Source organism: Chiloscyllium punctatum, chromosome 2, assembly GCF_047496795.1.
Source record: "Chiloscyllium punctatum isolate Juve2018m chromosome 2, sChiPun1.3, whole genome shotgun sequence".
In the NCBI taxonomy this organism is placed as follows: domain Eukaryota; kingdom Metazoa; phylum Chordata; class Chondrichthyes; order Orectolobiformes; family Hemiscylliidae; genus Chiloscyllium; species Chiloscyllium punctatum.
Window position 1 is genome coordinate 20,486,734 of NC_092740.1, and position 17,958 is coordinate 20,504,691.

Consider the following 17,958-nt stretch of genomic DNA (forward strand, 5'->3'; position numbering starts at 1 on the left):
ATCTAAGTTTGTATGCCAGCATGACACTGAAGGAGTGCTACACTGCTGGTGAAGCAGGTGATCTAGCAATGCAGTGCTATCATTGTGGAACAGGGGTTAGCACCTGATGCTCCAGGTGTGAGTCCCACATCAGGACTTCATGACCATGGGAAGTGTGTGATACTATGGTCAGACTGTATCAATCTATAAATCCTTTTCATATGCAGGCAGGAAGGAAGAAGACAAGAGCTCGTCAGCTACAACAATGTGGTAGATACATGTGTAACATCTATTCCATGTCAAAGGTGTCCATGAGTCTCTAAGCTTTATCCTTGTTGCAAAAGACTATCAAGGGTGCAATCTATTGATGCCCAGATAACACATTGAACTGAGCCACCATCTTTCATCTCTAAGTCTGAAGGACTGGGAGAATTGGCTTCTTCTAAGACTTCCAGCATCCCTGAAGTACTGAGTAGAATTGACAATGCTTCAGAAGTCCTTCATTAGCTTTTTTTATGTTTCTTTATTCTCGCATGGGGATTGGCAGCTGCTGGCCAATCCAGAAATCATTGTCCATCCCCTAATGGCCACTGAGAAAGAATAGTTAGCTCATCATTTCAGAGGGTAGTTAAGAGTCAATCAGTTCTTCTGTGGCTCTGGAGTCACATGTGCACTGGGTCAGGTCAGAGCAGCAGATTTATTTTTTTCCAAAGCCACAGTGAATCAGATGGGTTTTTCCAATAATCAATGATAGTTTCTTCATCACCAAAGCTGAAACTGTCTTTCTGTTCCTGAGTCATTAATTGAATTTAAGTTCTAGCAGCCATCATGATGGGATTTGAACCCGCATCCCCAGATCATAACAATCATAGAAAATGGCCATTCAGCTCATTGAGACTGACTACGTGAAGAGCATCTCATCCAGACCCAGCCCCCTATCCCAACCCCGCATTTCCCATGGTTAACCCAGCTACCCTGCATATCCTTAGACACTAGGAGCAATTTAGCATGGCCAATCCACCTAAGCTACACACCTTTGGACAGTGGGAGGAAACCAGAGCACCCAGAGGAAACCCACACAGACACGGGAAGCATGTGCAAACTCCACACAGACAGTCGCCCAAGGCTGGAATCAAACTGGGGTCTCTGGCATTGTATGTCAACAGTGTTAACCACCGTTCCACTCTGCCACCTGGGATTGCTGGCTTATTTGTCTATAATATTAGCATTACGCCACTATCATCCCTTCACAATATCCTGTGGTCATGAGACAGTCTATGCAACTGTAAGCCTTTCTTTTTCACTTTTAGTTTTTGTTTTTTGACTGCATAATGTGTTTGACTCATTTTATAATGTAGCTCCATCCAGCTTCAGTGACTATTCTTAATTGCTGCAATGCAACTTTTAGCTGAGGCAGCAAGCGTTTAATATGATGGGAATGTATTACATTACAATTTGCCTGGGTAAAGGAACAAATCACTTCAGTGAGGTTCATAATGGCAAAAAAAAATGTGCTTATTGTTCGCAAAGTAAGTGGCTCACTCTGATATCTACATTGATCATAAATGCCCTGTTACCACAAGATGAGCATTCAGTTTAGATTTAATGACTTTACACTGAGGCGCTGTGTGGAACAGACTGCCCAAGGAGACACTTGAAGCAGATAATATGAGATAATTCGAAAAGGAAATATTTTCTTGTGAAAAGAAATGTCATGTAAAGGATGCTTGAGGTAGAGCTCTAAGAAATTGACTGGGCCTACTTCTCAGAAGCAAATGGGAGCCTAAGGATCTAATAAGTGGTCAGAATATTCACTGCCATTGCGCCCTGGAAGGGTGCCTCCTGCTGTATTGGATTTTTCCTGTGCCAGTTCTCCGTCCCACTCCTCTTCCAATGGGGTCAGAAGAAGACTGCTCGGTGACACTGAGATAACTGTTTCAGACATGACCATTCACACCTGTCAGGAAACTGAGGATAGATGGAAAACAGGTCTGGGGGAGGAATGCTGCCAATAGAAGTCTGTTTGTGCAGGTCATCACTTTTCTCAAGCACCTATCCTGCATCCAGAAGCAATTCCACAGGAGCTCTGAACTGTGACTCTGATTTGTGATCCTGTGCTTCATAATTGTGTTAGACAAGGGACCATTATAAATGGGCAACCGGGATAGGAGGATCAGCATCAACATCTACCACTGCTACTTGGGACCAGGTCATCAGAAGGGCTTCATCCAGGCAATCACTGCCAATCCAATACACCAACAGTCCTGACATCCTTATTACCCCAGGGAGCAGTGATGGGACTGTTGTGATTGAAACGAGGTCAGCTGGTGTATCTCAAAGAATATGAGTTCCCTAATTGGGGCTGTTCATCTTGTCCAGTCAGGGAGCCCTGGCTGACAGATAAGAACAGCGGTGTCAGACATCCTGTTCACTCTGAGAGCTGGCTCTGAGGGAGCTGGATCAGTGTCAAGAACTCACACGTGTAAATAAAGAGTGATTTGGTGACAGTATACCGGCCTCTGTGGAGTTATTTCAGGGACCACAATTGTTTACGATAAACATTAACAATTTGGATGAGGAAAGCTGATGTACTTTTGCCAAGTTTGCAGTTTACACAAAATTAGGTGGGAAGGCGAGTGGTGAGGATAATACAACCAGTCTGTGGCTATAGATAGGTTAAGTGAGTGGACAGAAAGCTATCAGATGGAATATAATGCAGGAAAATATGAGGTTTTTCACTTTGGCAGGAAGAATAGAGGAGCTGAAGGTTATTTAAGGAGAGAAAGACTGTGGAAAGCTTCCGCACAGAGGGATTTGGGACTGCCATTGCATAACTCTCCAAAAGCTACCTTACAACATTAGCAGGTAATAATGACGGCTCAGGGAACGTTGGGCTTTATTTCGAAAGAAATGAAGTACAGATGTAAGGAGGTTTTGCTGAAACAATACAAAGTTCTAGTCAGACCACAGCTGGAAAACTGTGAACAGTTTTGAGCTCCTGTTGAACGAAAGATAAGCTGACATTGGAGGTAGTCCAGAAAGGTTTGATTGGATTGATACTGCAGGTCTGGAGGGACCCACTTATGACGAAACCTTTAGCTGATATTATAGAGGCGTAGAGTCATAGAGTCATACAGCACGGAAGCAGACCCTTCAGTCCAACCAGCCCATTCCAAACATAGTCCGAAACTAAACTCATCCCACCTGCTGCTCCTGGCCCATGTCCCTCCAAACCTTTCCTATTCGTGTACTTATCGGAATTTAGAAAAATGAGAGACAACCTTATTGAACCATACAAGATTGTTAGAGCACTTGATAAGTTAGATACAGAAAGGTTGTTTTTCCTTGTGGCAGAGTCGGGGAGTGGAAATATAATCTCTGAATAAAGCGTTGCCCAGTTAGGACAGAGATGCAGAGAAATTTCTTCTATCAGAGAGTGAACCAGTGGAAATTCTTTAAGTGTATTCCAGGCTGAGGTAGACAGATTCTCACTCAAGAAGGGAATTGAGGGTTATGGGGAAAGACAGGAAAATGATCTTGAGGATAATCAGATCAGCCATGATCTCATTGAGTGGAAGAGCTGATTCAGTGGGCTAAATGGTCTGCGTCTGATCCTATCTCTTTTGTTTTGAGTGGAGAGAGGATCTGCAGGTGTGTCAGCATTCATTGGTTTCTGTCTGCAGGCTGATATTATATCTGACTCATTGTGGTGATAATAACACAATAACACAGAGTGTCTTAGTGGCATCTGAGGGAGTATTTTTTTCTTGAGTGCAGTCAATTTTCAAACCAGTGTGCCTGTTTTTTAAACTTGAGAATCCAACAAGGACTTATAATTTTACCACAACTTTCTGACTGAAGCCTGCACCTCTACCAATTGTCTATCTCCCCATGTTGACCTGCATTGAATCCTGGTTAGCCAAAATCTGGATTGTAAAATTCTGACTATTAGATTCAGATCACTGTATGGTCTCACTCTCCCAATCTTTGTCAATTCTGCCATCACTACAATCGCCCAAAGTACCTGCGTTTTTATAATTTGGACCTCTGGGGGGTCCCTGATTTTAAACACTTCAACATCGGTGGCTGGGCCTTCAGTTGCCTCAGGATTAAACTTTAAAATTCTCTCTCTTCACCCCACCACCTCAGTTTCCTTCTCAAAGTTACTGTTCGCAACCAACAACTTCAATCAAGCTTTTGGTCACCTGACATAGGATCTCCTCATATGGCTCAATGCCATATTTTGTTGTTTAATATTTTTGGGAAGGACATGAGCATTTTTTTTAACTTGTGCTGGCAGTGTGCACACCACTGGCTAGGCCCATGCTGTCCCTGGGAAAGTGGTGATGAACTGCCATTTTGAACCATTGTAGTAATGGTTGGGACTTTCACAGTGTTGTTAGAAAGGGAGTACTAATGTTTTGATCCAGTGACACTCAAGAAATGATACATTTCCAAGTCAGAATTATTCTGTGGCTTGGAAGGGGTCTTGCAGATGGTGGTATTTCAGAAATCCTTGTCCTTCTAGATGTTAGAGATCACAGAGTTCAAAGGTGATGTAGGAGGAGTTTTGGCGAATTCCTGCAGTGTATCTTGTGGATGATACAAGCTATTGCCTCTGCAAGTTGGTGTACGAAATAAATGTTGAAGATTGTAGATGGGGTGCTAATCCATTGTGCTACTTTGTCCAAATAATGCCAACTTTTTTGAGTGTGTTTGGAGCTGCACCAAACAGAATTCCATCACACTCCTGATTTGTGTCTTGCCAATGGCAGACAGGATGTAAGTTACTCATCACAGAATTCCTCGCTGCTGTCTGGTATCCACTGTATTTATAGGTCTGATTTACTTACATTTCTTGTCAATGGTACTGAATGATTCAATGAAGTTAATTCTATCAAGGGGCAAAGATTAGATTCCCTCTTGCTGGAGATGGCCATTGTCTAGCATTTATTCAGTTCAGATGTTATTTGCCACTGAACAGGTGAAGTCTGAATGTTCTTCAGAACTTGTGGGTTTTTTTTATTGATTCATGGGATGAGGATGTCACAGCTAGGCCAGCATTTATTGCTCATACCTAATTGCCCAGAGGGCAATTAAGATTCAACCACATTGCTGTGGGTCTGGAGTCAGATGTAAGCCAGAACAGGTAAGGATGGCAGTTTCCTGCCCTGAAGGGAATCAGTGAACCAGGTAGGTTTTTCCAACAATCAGCAATGGATTCACGGTTATCATTTGACTCTTAATTCCAGATTTTCTGTTGAATTCAAATTCCACCATCTGCCATGGCAAGATTCGAACCCGGGTCCCCAGAAAATGGCGCAGGTCTCTGGATTAACAGTATAGCAATAATACCACTAGGACATTGCCTCCTCCATGCAAATGGGCAGGGGCTGCTTCAATATCTGAATTGCAAATTGAGCTGAATATTGTACAATTGTCAGTGAACATCCCCACATCCAACCTTAGATGCTATCTAAATATAAATTTGCTTTGTTGTTCTTGTTTTGCACATTGTGTGTACTTCTTTTAAGTGTCACACGTATGTCCTATCACATTCCCATTGTCACAATTTCTCTGCCTTGCTTCTTCCCTCCTGACAGTTGTAGCACACTTTGAGCAGCAGCAGCACTGTTATCATAAGAACCAGAACTAGTTTCTCTACAAATCTGAGTGAACCTATATCCAAACTGCATACCTCACTGGCAAAAGCTGAACTCCTTTCTCCAGCCAACAAAGTAAACACACAATAAATATTATAAATCACACTGTCAATCCCAGTTAATTAAGATTCTGTGTGAGTGTCCTGAGATGACCTCTCAAATGTTGGAAGCAGAACTGTCAACAACTGCTTTCACAGCTGCATACAACATGTAACACTTCCAGCAAATTGACTGTCAACTGTAAAAAAAAAGCACTTCATTTTTGATTTAATGATTTACCTTTTTGCCATTTTATTTTAAAACGTCAGTGCTGTACTATTAAGCATGAACAAAATTGGAATGCAACAGTTTTGTTGAAACATGTTTGGTTTTGGCGAAGTTTTATGTATATGAAGATATACGAACAATTGCACATATCAGATCTAACTGAAAGATTTACTGATAGAATCTCCAATTAAGATGACAACAAAAGAAGCTTGCAACAATAGAAATGAAGCATGAATATGTTGCTGTCCAAAGTGCTGAATAAGCGGGAATGCGTTAGTCACCTGAGGAATACTCAGGGTAAAGGATGCAGTTCGTGGAAGAACTTAATAAACCAAATGGAGAACAATAGAATAGAACTCTGAGGATTACCCAAGGGAGAAAGAATGGAAGTGCAGGAGACACTAAGGTTGCATTTGCTACCATTTCTCCATCGGTGTAAAATTGGTACATAATTCAGCAGGCAACAAGTGAACTAAAGTCTAACAGAGGTTCCTATCCTCAGGGGGCTGACCATAACTGAGGCTTAGAAGATAGATCTATCTTCTAAGCTTCAGTTATGATCAGCCCCCTGAGGATATGACCAAAGAAGGCTAAAGAGGCAACCTGACAGCTGTGTTGAAATTACAGAAGCTTTGAGTTGGTAACTGAGTAGAGGATTACTTCTCTCTGCTTGGTGATTTGACAGTAAGGGAGTACAAGCATTAGGGTAGGACTAAAAGTCTAAAGGGGAAGGTTAGAATGATTATTTCTTCATGCAAAGGCTTAGTAGAATATGGAATATATTCGCATAAGTAGCTATTGAAGCTGATTCAATCACCGTATTAAAGAAGAAATCGCGTGAACAGTTGAGGAAGGATAACTGTAAGAGTGTGTGAAACGAATGCACTGTAGCTTGTTTTAATGTGCAGATAGCACTAGGCATGACAGAAAGCAATCCTTTCACGTTTCAAATTCAGTGATTCTATGAGAGGTTTTGATAAGAGAGGGATAATTTGTTTCCATTTGCAGGAGGCTCAGTAACCAACAAAGTAGGACTCGATAGTAGCTTTGGAAATAAAATTGTCTCTTTCAAAGGGCCACAGTGTTTTCAGGGCAAGTGGGGAAAAATAACGGGGGATGGGGTGTAGGACTAATTGGAGAAGTCTTTCAAGGAGTAAGCGCAGACACAATGGTCGATAATTTTCTCTGCAATCTCTTTTGTGCTGACAACATATTCCTTTGGAGGGTTTCAGATCTATGAGTACACTTTGTAAATTATCTCTTCTAATGTTTTCACGGGACTGACGTTTGTAAACTGAGTTCAGAAATGATATTATCATCACTCTACTTTTACAATTCAGATATCCTGCTGGTTTATTGCATAATAAAACTAATTCGACAATCTTCCAACAATCAAACTGAACTACACTCTCCAACAGCATCTACTGCACCTCCCACTCTAACCAGCCTAATGCTCTCATAGTGAATTGTTCATGGTGTCTTTTGCTGGTGTCTTTTACAAGACTCTCCTGTTTAGTATACAAGGTCAGTTCATATTACAATGTTCAACACTAGGGCTGGAAAAAACAGCTTTCACAATGCATGATAGAAAATCAGTATCCTGGTTTATACTAGGGGTCATGAGTTCAAGGTGAGAGGGGAAAAGTTTAAGGGGTATGTGCATGGAAAATTCTTTACACAGATGGTGGTGTGTGCCTTGAATGCATTACCAACGGAGGTGGTAGAGGCGGGCACATGAATGGGCAGGGAGCAGAGGGATACAGATCCTTATGAAATTGGCAACAGGTTCAGATAGAGGATCTGGATTGGCGCAGGCTTGGAGGGCCAAAGGACCTGTTCCTATGCTGTAATGTTCTTTGTTCTACCTGACTTTTTTTACCATTGATTTCAATGGGGTCTTCAAGGGTCTGCACTCTTATAAGTAATCATAAATGGGCTTTATTGGGCATAATTACTTGGAAGGTTGTTAAGCGAGGACGTCACTTTTGGAGGCCTGCAAAATAAAGGTCCCTAAAATCTGATGTTACTGTGATACAGCTCCTTAGACATCTGTTTAATAGCTACTCTTAACTCTTTAATTCCTCGGATTTTAATAAGGTGCCAATATGCATAATTGACAAAGACCTATTTCATCCCCTGGCATTGTTGAGTTTCATCTTGAGTTTCTCCCTCCAGAAGAAAATCGAAATGATGTAATCTCACAATCCTGCTTACCATTGCCCAGTTCATACTATATTTCCATCACCCATTACCCCAATGTGTACTGACCTATATTAGCTTCCCATCAAGGAGCACATTCACTTAAAAATTTTCATCCTGCTTGTCAAATGTCAACCTTTGCTTGATAAAGATTCATTATGGATTTCTATAACACTGCAGACTGTATATAATTATAAGTTGCTGCTATTGTTGAAGGAAAGTATGAGTAATCTTGATTCAACCAATACTGTATCAAAAGAAGCTAGACCTCCAATAGTAGAGCACTTCATCATTATCACATTGAGAACATCGGCCTGAATAATGGTCTCAAATTTCTAACTGCCTGATCTCTGGGAATTCACTGGTTGCTTTGGGCTTTCTGGTGACTGAGTATTCGAGACATTCTGGATTTATATCCTGGCTGAGCATTAATGTGATGTCCCTCTCAATTTAGGGGAGGCAGTGATGTGGTTGTACTGTCAAAGAATCATAGAGCCTTACAGTGCAAAATGAGGCTGTTTGGCCCATTGTATTCATGTTGGTCATCAAGCACCTATCACCGCGAGTCACATTTTCCAGCATTTAGTCCATCGCTTTGCATGCTACAGCATTTCAAGTGATCTTCTAAATGCTTCTTAAATGATGCGATGGTTCGCAGCTTTACCATTGTTTCAGGGTTCCTGGACTATTACAGCACAACCTCAGGCTATCACCCTGGGGACGTGAGTTCAAATCTGACCATGGCATTTGGTGAATTTTAAATTCAATTAACATCTGGAATAAAGGTCTAGTCAAATAGCAGCCATGCGACCATTGCTGATTGTTGTGACAAAAAAAAAGTCCCATTTGATTCATCAAAGTCTTTAGGGAAGGAAATCTGTCATCCTTAGCTAGTCTGGTCTCCATGTGACTCCAGACCCAATACAATGTCATTGACACTGAAATTCCCTCTGAAATGGCCCTAGCAAGTTGCTTAAATCAAGGCGCGATCTGGGATAGGCAATGATTACTGGCACAGCCAGCACTAACCACAACCCATAAGTGAATATAAGAAACTTTTTCCATCTGTCCATCATAGAATCCCTACAGTGTGGTAACAGGTCCTTCAGCCCAACAGGTCCACACCGACCCTCCAAAGAGTAACCCACCCAGACACATTCCCCTACATCGACCCCTGACTATTGCACCTAACCTACACACCCCTGAGCACTATGGGCAATTTAGCATGGCCAGTTTTCCTAACCTGCACACCTTTGGATTGTGAGAGGAAATCGGAGTACCGGGAGGTAACCCACACAGACACAGGGAGAATATACAAACTCCAACACAGACAGTCGCCTGAGGCTGGAATCGAACCCAGGTCCCTGACGCTGTGAGCCACCGTGCTGCTCCATTGATCCAATGTAAGGAAGACTCCCTTCAATCTGACTGCAAGCATGTGGCACAGGGATTGTATTCCTTCACATGTAACCAATAATCAGGAGCTCAAATTCTCTGGGAAAATTTACAATTTGAGTTTTCACCTGTTTGAAACTGAGATGGAATAGATAATGTTAAAAAAAGACTGGTAATTACTTCAATCCTGTTTTCTAGAGGTTTCCATTTGTACCCAATGAAGAGCATTCCTACAGCTGGACAGATGGGCTGAAAAGAAAAGACTGGCACAACTATGAAAGTATTCGGCAAGACCTGATGCGTTCTGGTAAGGGGAAGCTGATTCTGTTTCCAACGCACGTTATACTGTCATCCATACTGTGTACAGCTCTGGTCGCCACATTACCAAAAGGATGCGGACGCTTTGGAGAAGGTGCAGAGAAGGTTTACGAGGATGTCGCCTGGTTATGAAAGGTGCTAGTTATGAAGAGAGGTTGAGTAGGTTAGGATTGATTTCATTAGAAAAAAAGGAGATTGAGGGGGGGAACCTGACTGAGGTTTACAAAATCATGAAGGGTATAGACAGAGTGGATAGAGGTAAGCTTTTTCCCAGGGTGAGGGATTCAACAATGAGAGGTCACGCTTTCCAGGTGAGAGGTGAAAACTTTAAGGGGGATACACACGGCAAGTACTTTACACAGAGGGTGGTAGGTACCTGGAACGCATTGCCTGCAGAGGCAGTAGAGGGAGGCACGGGAGTTTCACTTAAGGTGTGCGTCTGGACAGATGCATGAGTAGGTGGGGAGCAGAGGGATACAGATGGTTAGGAATTGATCGACAGGTTTAGACAGTACATTTGGATCGACTCAGGCTTGGAGGGCCGAAGGGCCTGTTCCTGGGCTGTAAATTTTCCTTGTTCTCTTTGTTCTTTGTATAATTTCACTCGGGCCAGTTACTCCATTCAGAAAAAGTTGAATATTGTTTAACCAGTGAACAGCGGCAGAATTTTAATGATTTGGAGATGCCGGTGTTGGGCTGGGGTGTACAATGTTAAAAATCACATAACACCAGGTTATAGTCCAACAGGTTTAATTGGAAGCACTAGCTTTCGAAGCGCTGCTCCTTCATCCACAATTGTGTACTCCACAACCACCTGATGAAGAAGAGGTGCTCTGAAACCTAGTGCTTCCAATTAAACCTGTTGGACTATAATTTGGTATTGTGTGATTTTTAACTTTGTGCAGAATTTTAAGGTGCAGAAAAATTGAGAGGTTAGTGTATAAATCACTGAATGTTCATTTGCAAGTACAGCAAGTGATTAAGAAGGCTAAAGGAATGCTATGCATTATTATGAGGGAAATTGAAATTACAGTAAGGATATTACAGAACAAATGCATTGGATGCAATTGAGAGGAAGTTTACTGGATAGATAATTGGAATGAGTGGTTTGTCTTATGGGGAAAGATTTTGCAGACTGGTCTTGTTTCCACTGGATTCTAGATTAGAGTGGTGCTGGAAAAGCACAACAGTTCAGGCAGCATCCGAGGAGCTCCTCGGATGCTGCCTGAACTGCTGTGCTTTTCCAGCATCACTCTAATCTAGAATCTGGTTTCCAGCATCTGCAGTCGTTGTTTTTACCTTGTTTCCACTGGAGCCTAGAAGAGTGAGGGGTGATTTGATTGAAGTGTAACAAAATCCTGAATGATCTTGATTAGGTGGCGGTGGAAGGGATTCTTACTCTTGTGGGTGAGTCCAGAGCTTGGAGACACTGTTTTAAAATGAGGGTTGCTATTTTAGAACAGAAGGGAGGGGACTTTTTTCCTCTCCTTTAGAGGTTGTGTGACTTTGGAACTCTCTGTTCTGAAGATGGTGGAGACAGGATTATTGACTATTTGAAAGGCACAGGTGACTGAATTCTTGTTAGGCAGGGGAATTCATAATTATTGTGGGGGCGGGGGAGCATAGATCAAGATGTGGAATTCAGAGCACAAACAGATCAGCCATGACCTTATTGAATGGCAGAGTAGGGTTGAAGGGCAGACTGCTCAACACTTGTTCCCTTGTGGTAATAATTTCGCAATATTCCTCTATTGCTTCAACCTCCTGATTTACAGCTATCCATTGGGATACTTTCTGTATCCTCTGCAGTAAAGACAGAAGCAAAATATTTATTCACTACATCCACCATTTTTTTATTCTCGGCTGCCAACTCCCCAATCTTCACCCTCCAGAGGATCAACACTTACTTTATTTCCTCTTTCACTTTTCAAATGCCGATTAAAAAAAAACCACTCGCTCTGTTTTGACATTTCTTGCTCTCATGCTGCCATTTGCTTGCCCTAATTACCTCCTTAGACCATAAGATGTTAGAGCATATGAAAGCCATTCAGACCCAATGAGTCTGCTTCACCATTCAGCAAGATCATGATTGATCTGGTAGGACTCAAATCCACTTTCCTGGCTTATCCCCATACTTCTCCATTCCCTCACTGATTAAAAGTCTGTCCAATTCAGCCTTGAATATATTTAATGACCCAACCTCAACAGCCCATAACAGTAAAGAATTCCTTTCATACACTACCGTCTGAATTGAAATTCCTCCTCACCTCTGTTTTGAATGGGTGACCTCCTAGTCTAAGATTATGTCCCTGATCCTAGAATGTTCCACAAGGTGAAACAACCTCTCTCCGTCTACCCTGTTGAGCCTCCTAAGAATTTTATATGTTCCAATAAGGTTCCCTCTCATTCTTCAGTAATTACAAGCTCAACTGATTCAACCTCTCTTTATAAAAGCATTTGCACATTGTTGGACCGAATGGCCTGTTTCCACACTGGATGGATTCTATGAGTAAAATAATCTGTCCATTGACATGATCAATATCGTGAACCTTCTCTCAACTGTCTCCAAATCTAGTGTATCATTTCTTATTGTTCTCAGTATTCCCTATTTGAGGTGTACTCTGACTCAGCCTAGTATAGTTTTAGCTAGGCTTCTGTATCTTTATACTCTATTCCCTTTGAAGTAAAGGCCAGTGGTCCATTTTCATACCTGTTACCTTATGTCATTAGACGTTAGCTGTTTGAGATTCATGATCAATGACTCCAAATCTCTTTGATGTAGCTTTTTGCAGCCCCCCCCCTCATTTCAATAATATTCAGCTCATCTCTCTTCTTCCTATCAAAGTGTATATCCTAAAATTTCCCATATCAAACTCCATCTGTCAAGTTTTGTCTTCTCGCTTAACCTACCTGTATCTGATTAGATTAGATTAGATTCCCTACAGTGTGGAAACTGGCCCTTTAGCCCAACAAGTCCACACTGACCCAAAGAGTAACCCACCCAGACCCACTCCCCTACCCTATATTTACCCCTGACTAATGCACCCAACACTACGGGCAATTTAGCACGGCCAATTCACCTGACCTGCACATCTTTGGATTGTGGGGAGATACGGGAGCATCGGAAGAAACCCACGCAAACACAGGGAGAATGTGCAAACTCCACATAGACAGTCACCTGAGGCTGGAATCCAATCTGGGTCCCTGGCGCTGTGAAGCAGCAGTGCTAACCACTGAGCCACCGTGCCGCCCCAATATATCTCTATAGCCACTGTGTGTCATCCCCACTACTTGGCTTTCCAACTATTTTTGTATCATCCACCAACTAGTCTATAATGCATTCGCATTCGCCATTCAAGATATTAATATTTATGATAATTGTGGCCCCAGCACTGATCACTGCGGCACTCCATTAGTTACAGGTGGCCATCCTGAAAACGATTCCTTTATCTTAACTCTCTGTTTCAATTAATTATGATGTGTTGGCCTGGAGTGGAAAAAGTCAGATGTCACACCAGGTTATAGTCCAACAGGTTTATTTGAAATCACAAGCTTTCAGAGCGCTGCCCCTTAGTCAGGTGAAGTCAGCTGACAAAGGAGTGACACTCCAAAAGCTTGTGATTACAAATAAACCTGTTGGACTATAACCTGGTGTCTGATTCTATTAATTAGCCAGCACTCTGTCCATGCAAATATACTACCTACAACAGCATGAGCTGTTATCTTATTGAGTAGCCCTATGTGTGGTACCTTATCAAACACCTCTTGAAGATCTAAATACAAAGCATCTACTCATCCCCTTTATATATCCTGCTTGTTACCTCCTCCAGGAACTCTAATACATTACTTTCTGTGTGGAGTTTGTACATTCTCCTCATGTCTGCTTGGGCTTCCTCTGGGTATTCTGGTTTCCTCCCACAATCCAAAGATGTACAGGTTAAGTAAATTCGCCATGCGAAATTGCCCACAGTGTTCAGCTATGTGTAGATTAGGTGCATTAGTCAGGGGTAAATGTAAAGTTATAGGGTAGGCGTATGGATCTGGGTGGGTTACTCTCTGGAAAGTTGGTATGGACTTGTTGGGCTGAAGGGCCTGTTTCCAAACTGTAGGTATTCTATGATTTGACACACCTGCTTTCCCCTTTCTGAAACCATACTGGTTCATTACATGATGTATCTCTATATGTTCCGCAAGTTAGACTCTAACAATTTTCCAACAACAGGCATTAATCTAACTAGTCTATAGTTATCTATTTTTGAATAAAACATTGGCAGTTTTCTAATCTTGTTGGACTTCAGAATCTCCACATTCTTGGAAGATTATAACCAGTGCATTTACTATCTCTACACCTACTTCCTTTAAAATCCAATTACAAAATCTTTCAGGTCCAGAAGACCTATTGGTCTTTAGCTCTGTTAGCTTTCCTCATACTTTTTCCTTGGATGATAGTTATTGCATATTTTTATTTGGTCACAATATGTGGACACCACTGGTTAGGTCAACATTTATTACCCACCCTGAAGTGCACAGGAGTCAGTTAAGAGTCAACCAAATTTCTTGGATCTGTAGTCACACTGAGGTAAGGTTGGCAGTTTTCCTTCCCAAAAGAACATTAGTGAACCAGATGGGTTTAACAAAAATTGACAACAATTTATATATCTTTCTTTCCACTCAGATTTTACCACGTGTTATGAAGTGATTTAAACCCATCTGCAGAACATTAACCTGTGGTTTGGGATTACTAATCCAGTGACATTATTACTACACCATCACCTCTCATAATTATTTCCTCTCTGTCTTTTGCCCCGTGATTATTTTATACCTTTGGAATGCTATCGTAAAAGCAGATACAAAGCATTTATTCAACTTCTCTGCCTTTTACTGATTCCCTATTATTATTTCCCGAACCTCATTCTCTCAGGGTTTATGTTCACTTCAGCCTCTCTGTTCTTTTCTATATGTTTAAAGGAGCTATCACTGTCCATTTTTGTATTCCTTGCCAATCTGTCTTCACAGTTTGCTATCTTTATTTGTATTTTGGTCATCTTTTGTTGACTGTTAAGAACTGTTTTACCACTAATGTTTACTACATTGTATCTTTTTCCTTTGAATTTGGTACTTGGCTCACCATGGTTGGTTTACTCCTTCCTAGAATCATTCTTTCTCGATATAGAATCTTTCTTCCTCACTGGGATAAATCTTTAGCGTCAGAGAGATGTACAGCATGGAAACAGACCCTTCACTCCAACTCGTTCATGCCAACCAGATATCCGAACCTAATCTAGTCCCATTTACCAGCACTTAGCCCATATCTCTCTAAACCCTTCCTACTCATATACCATCCAGATGCCTTTAAAATATAACTGTACCAGCCTCCACCACTTCCTCTGGCATCTCATTCCATACACACATCACCTTCTGCATGGAAACCTTGTCCCTTAGGTCCCTTTTAAACCTTTCTCCTCTCACCTTAAACCTATTCCTTCTAGTTATGGATTCCCCTACCCTGGGGAAAAGCCCTTGGCTATTCACCCTATCCATGCCCTTCAAGAGTTTATAAACCTCTATAAGGTCACCCCTCAACCTCTGATGCTCCAGGGAAAATAGCCCAGCTAATTAGCCTCTCCCTCTGGCTCAAACCCTCCAGCCTCGGCAACATACTTGTAAATCTTTTCTGAACCCTTTCAAGTTTCACAACATCCTTCCTATATCAGTAGATCAGAATTGAACACAGTTTTCCAAAGTGGCCTGACCAATGTCCTGTACATCTACAAGATAACCTCCTAACTCTTATATTCAATATACTGACAAATAAAGGCCTCTGTCACCACCCTGTCTATCTGAGACTCCACTTTCAAGGACCTATGAACCTGCACCTCAAGGTCTCTTTGTTCAGCAACACTCCCCTGGACCTTACCATTAAGTGAATAAGTGCTGCTCTGATTTGCCTTTCCAAAATGCAACATGTCATATTTATCAAAATTAAACTCCATCTGCCACTGCTCAGCCCACTTGCCCATCTTTGAGCTATTTCTTAAACATCTGCCATTATTTCTCTTTGTTCCTCATCAATGACGTTGCTGCTAAATTCCTTTCAGCTAGTTCTGCCATCGTCTCTATATAGTTACCTTTATTTAAGTTCAGCAGAGTTGCTTTGAACCCAAGCTTAACATTTTTTTTTGTATTCTGAATAGTCATTAGACCTGCCACTCATCTTTGGACAATTACGGAATGAGTATTCCAAAATGTTTCTATACATTTCCATCACTGCTTCTCCACTCATCGTAGCAGTTCATTTCAGCTTGCTCAACGTTCAAGCCCACATAGAATACATAATTTAAGTTTAGAATATTAGTCTCAGATCTACTTGCTCCCCTTCAAACTGAATGTTATATTCAATTATGTAATGATCACTGCTACCGAAAGGTGCCTTTACGCTGAAGTTCAGCAGTATTGAAAGTCATTGTAGTCGAAATGTTGACTTTATGTCTTGCTGTAAGCACTTCTGAGGCCAAAGGTCATAATTCTCAACATTTGTTGGTCGGGCATGGGTCAAGGAGAGAGGGAAAGGCCTTGCTTGAGATAGAAGGAGAATGTGAAGTGGCAGCAAAGGAGAGATGGGAAAGGATGGAGAAAAGCCCCAGTCAGCATAGAGAAAGGAGAGCAGCAATTGGAAGCTGGCAAACAGGACTGGGAGAGGTTGGAACCTTCCTGAAGGGATCTGGAGGCCAAATACTCCTGCTCCTCAATTCTAAAGGGATGCTGAACAAGGTCCTTATCTCATCTAACTGGCAACTCCCACTTTCTCTTTGATCAACACATGGGAACTCAATTTAACCATGTCCTTGAAACAGCTAATTTTTCCAGTTCGGGGCAGTCAGTCACCCCAATATCCACCACTGTGGGTAGAGCAGTGGGAACGTGAATAGCATGACGTAGTCATCCTCCCATATTTAACACATGACCCCCTGACTTAACCTTATGTGTCTGTCGTGTGACTGGACAGAATATGTAGATGCGTATGCATGCACCTTTTAATATCAAGGCCTAACTCTCCAAATGAGTTGTGCACAGTTCTGGGGACATACAGTTTTTTTTATGATAAATCTAACAAGCTGCATTCTGCAGTCATTGCCATTAGGATCACAGCCTTGTGTCACCTCAAACTCCCCTCTTATGTGCTCAGAAAGAAACCCAGCCTCTCAGTGATTATTAAGCTCTCCAGCAATATGTCACGTTGAGCATCTAAGGTCACAACAGATGGAAGGAAATGACAAGAAGGATGGCAAGTGAAACATGCACACCGGGCAATTTGAAGGCCTTCCAATTTTCAGGCAACTTATTTGCGTCCCTGGATTTTAGTTCCCTGCTTTTCTTAGTCAGTCTTCAGTAAATGCAGGTTCTGTTCTCCAAAGGATTGTTGTATTTTAATGGATGAGAAGATTCTATTTAGATTTGGTGAGCTAATTGAATTCAAGGTGACCTTATCTGTGTTTATTGAACCAAATGATAGAGCTATGTGTGAAACTCTATCGCATACGAACAACGCCATCAGACTCCTTTGAGTAGGCCACTGACTCAAACTCAAAGCTTAACTGTGCCTGAAACCCCACTGTACAGCTACAGCCCCAACAGGATAAATCTGTCTCTGGCTCATTTAGTCTGACTCAAATCTTGCACTACTTCCTGACTGTTGTCAGTGCCAAACCAAAGGGCAATATGTACTTCCTTTTAAACCTTTCTATTCATTGTAGTGTTTCACTTATTATGAAGGTATACAGCTTTAGCTCAGTATGTTTGAGAACATAGGTTACAGCACCAAAATCATCTGTGTCAGAAATCGGAGTGGAGATAGGAAAGCATCAGAATTAGAGGACCCACTATGGGCATAGGGGAGACTATAGGCGTGGAGGAGACAGCAGAGATAAAGTGGAGGAAAGTCATGAAGCGATTTGAAGATACAAGGATCAAGCTTTTTGAATGTAGTGCATCTCAGAATGGGTGTGATCACTCAGTGAGGACAGGAGACATGGGTGAGCAGAATATTAATTTTTTTCTCTCAGTAGCTCACAGTTGGAAGGCTTTTTGATGGTGAGCAATCTCTGAATCTAGCTGCACGTTCAGTGTGTGATGTGAG

General features: G+C 41.8%; 1 protein-coding gene across 6 annotated transcripts in view; it reads left to right on the forward strand.

Moving 5' to 3' along the window:
- The window catches only part of galntl6 (polypeptide N-acetylgalactosaminyltransferase like 6), a 1,318,845-nt gene that overhangs the window by 465,090 nt on the left and 835,797 nt on the right, over positions 1-17,958 (forward strand). For all 6 annotated transcript variants that reach the window (XM_072591724.1, XM_072591725.1, XM_072591722.1 and 3 more), the window contains exon 3: positions 9,702-9,810. In XM_072591724.1, the coding sequence (XP_072447825.1) occupies positions 9,702-9,810 (109 nt within the window). The remainder of the gene's footprint in view (positions 1-9,701; positions 9,811-17,958) is intronic.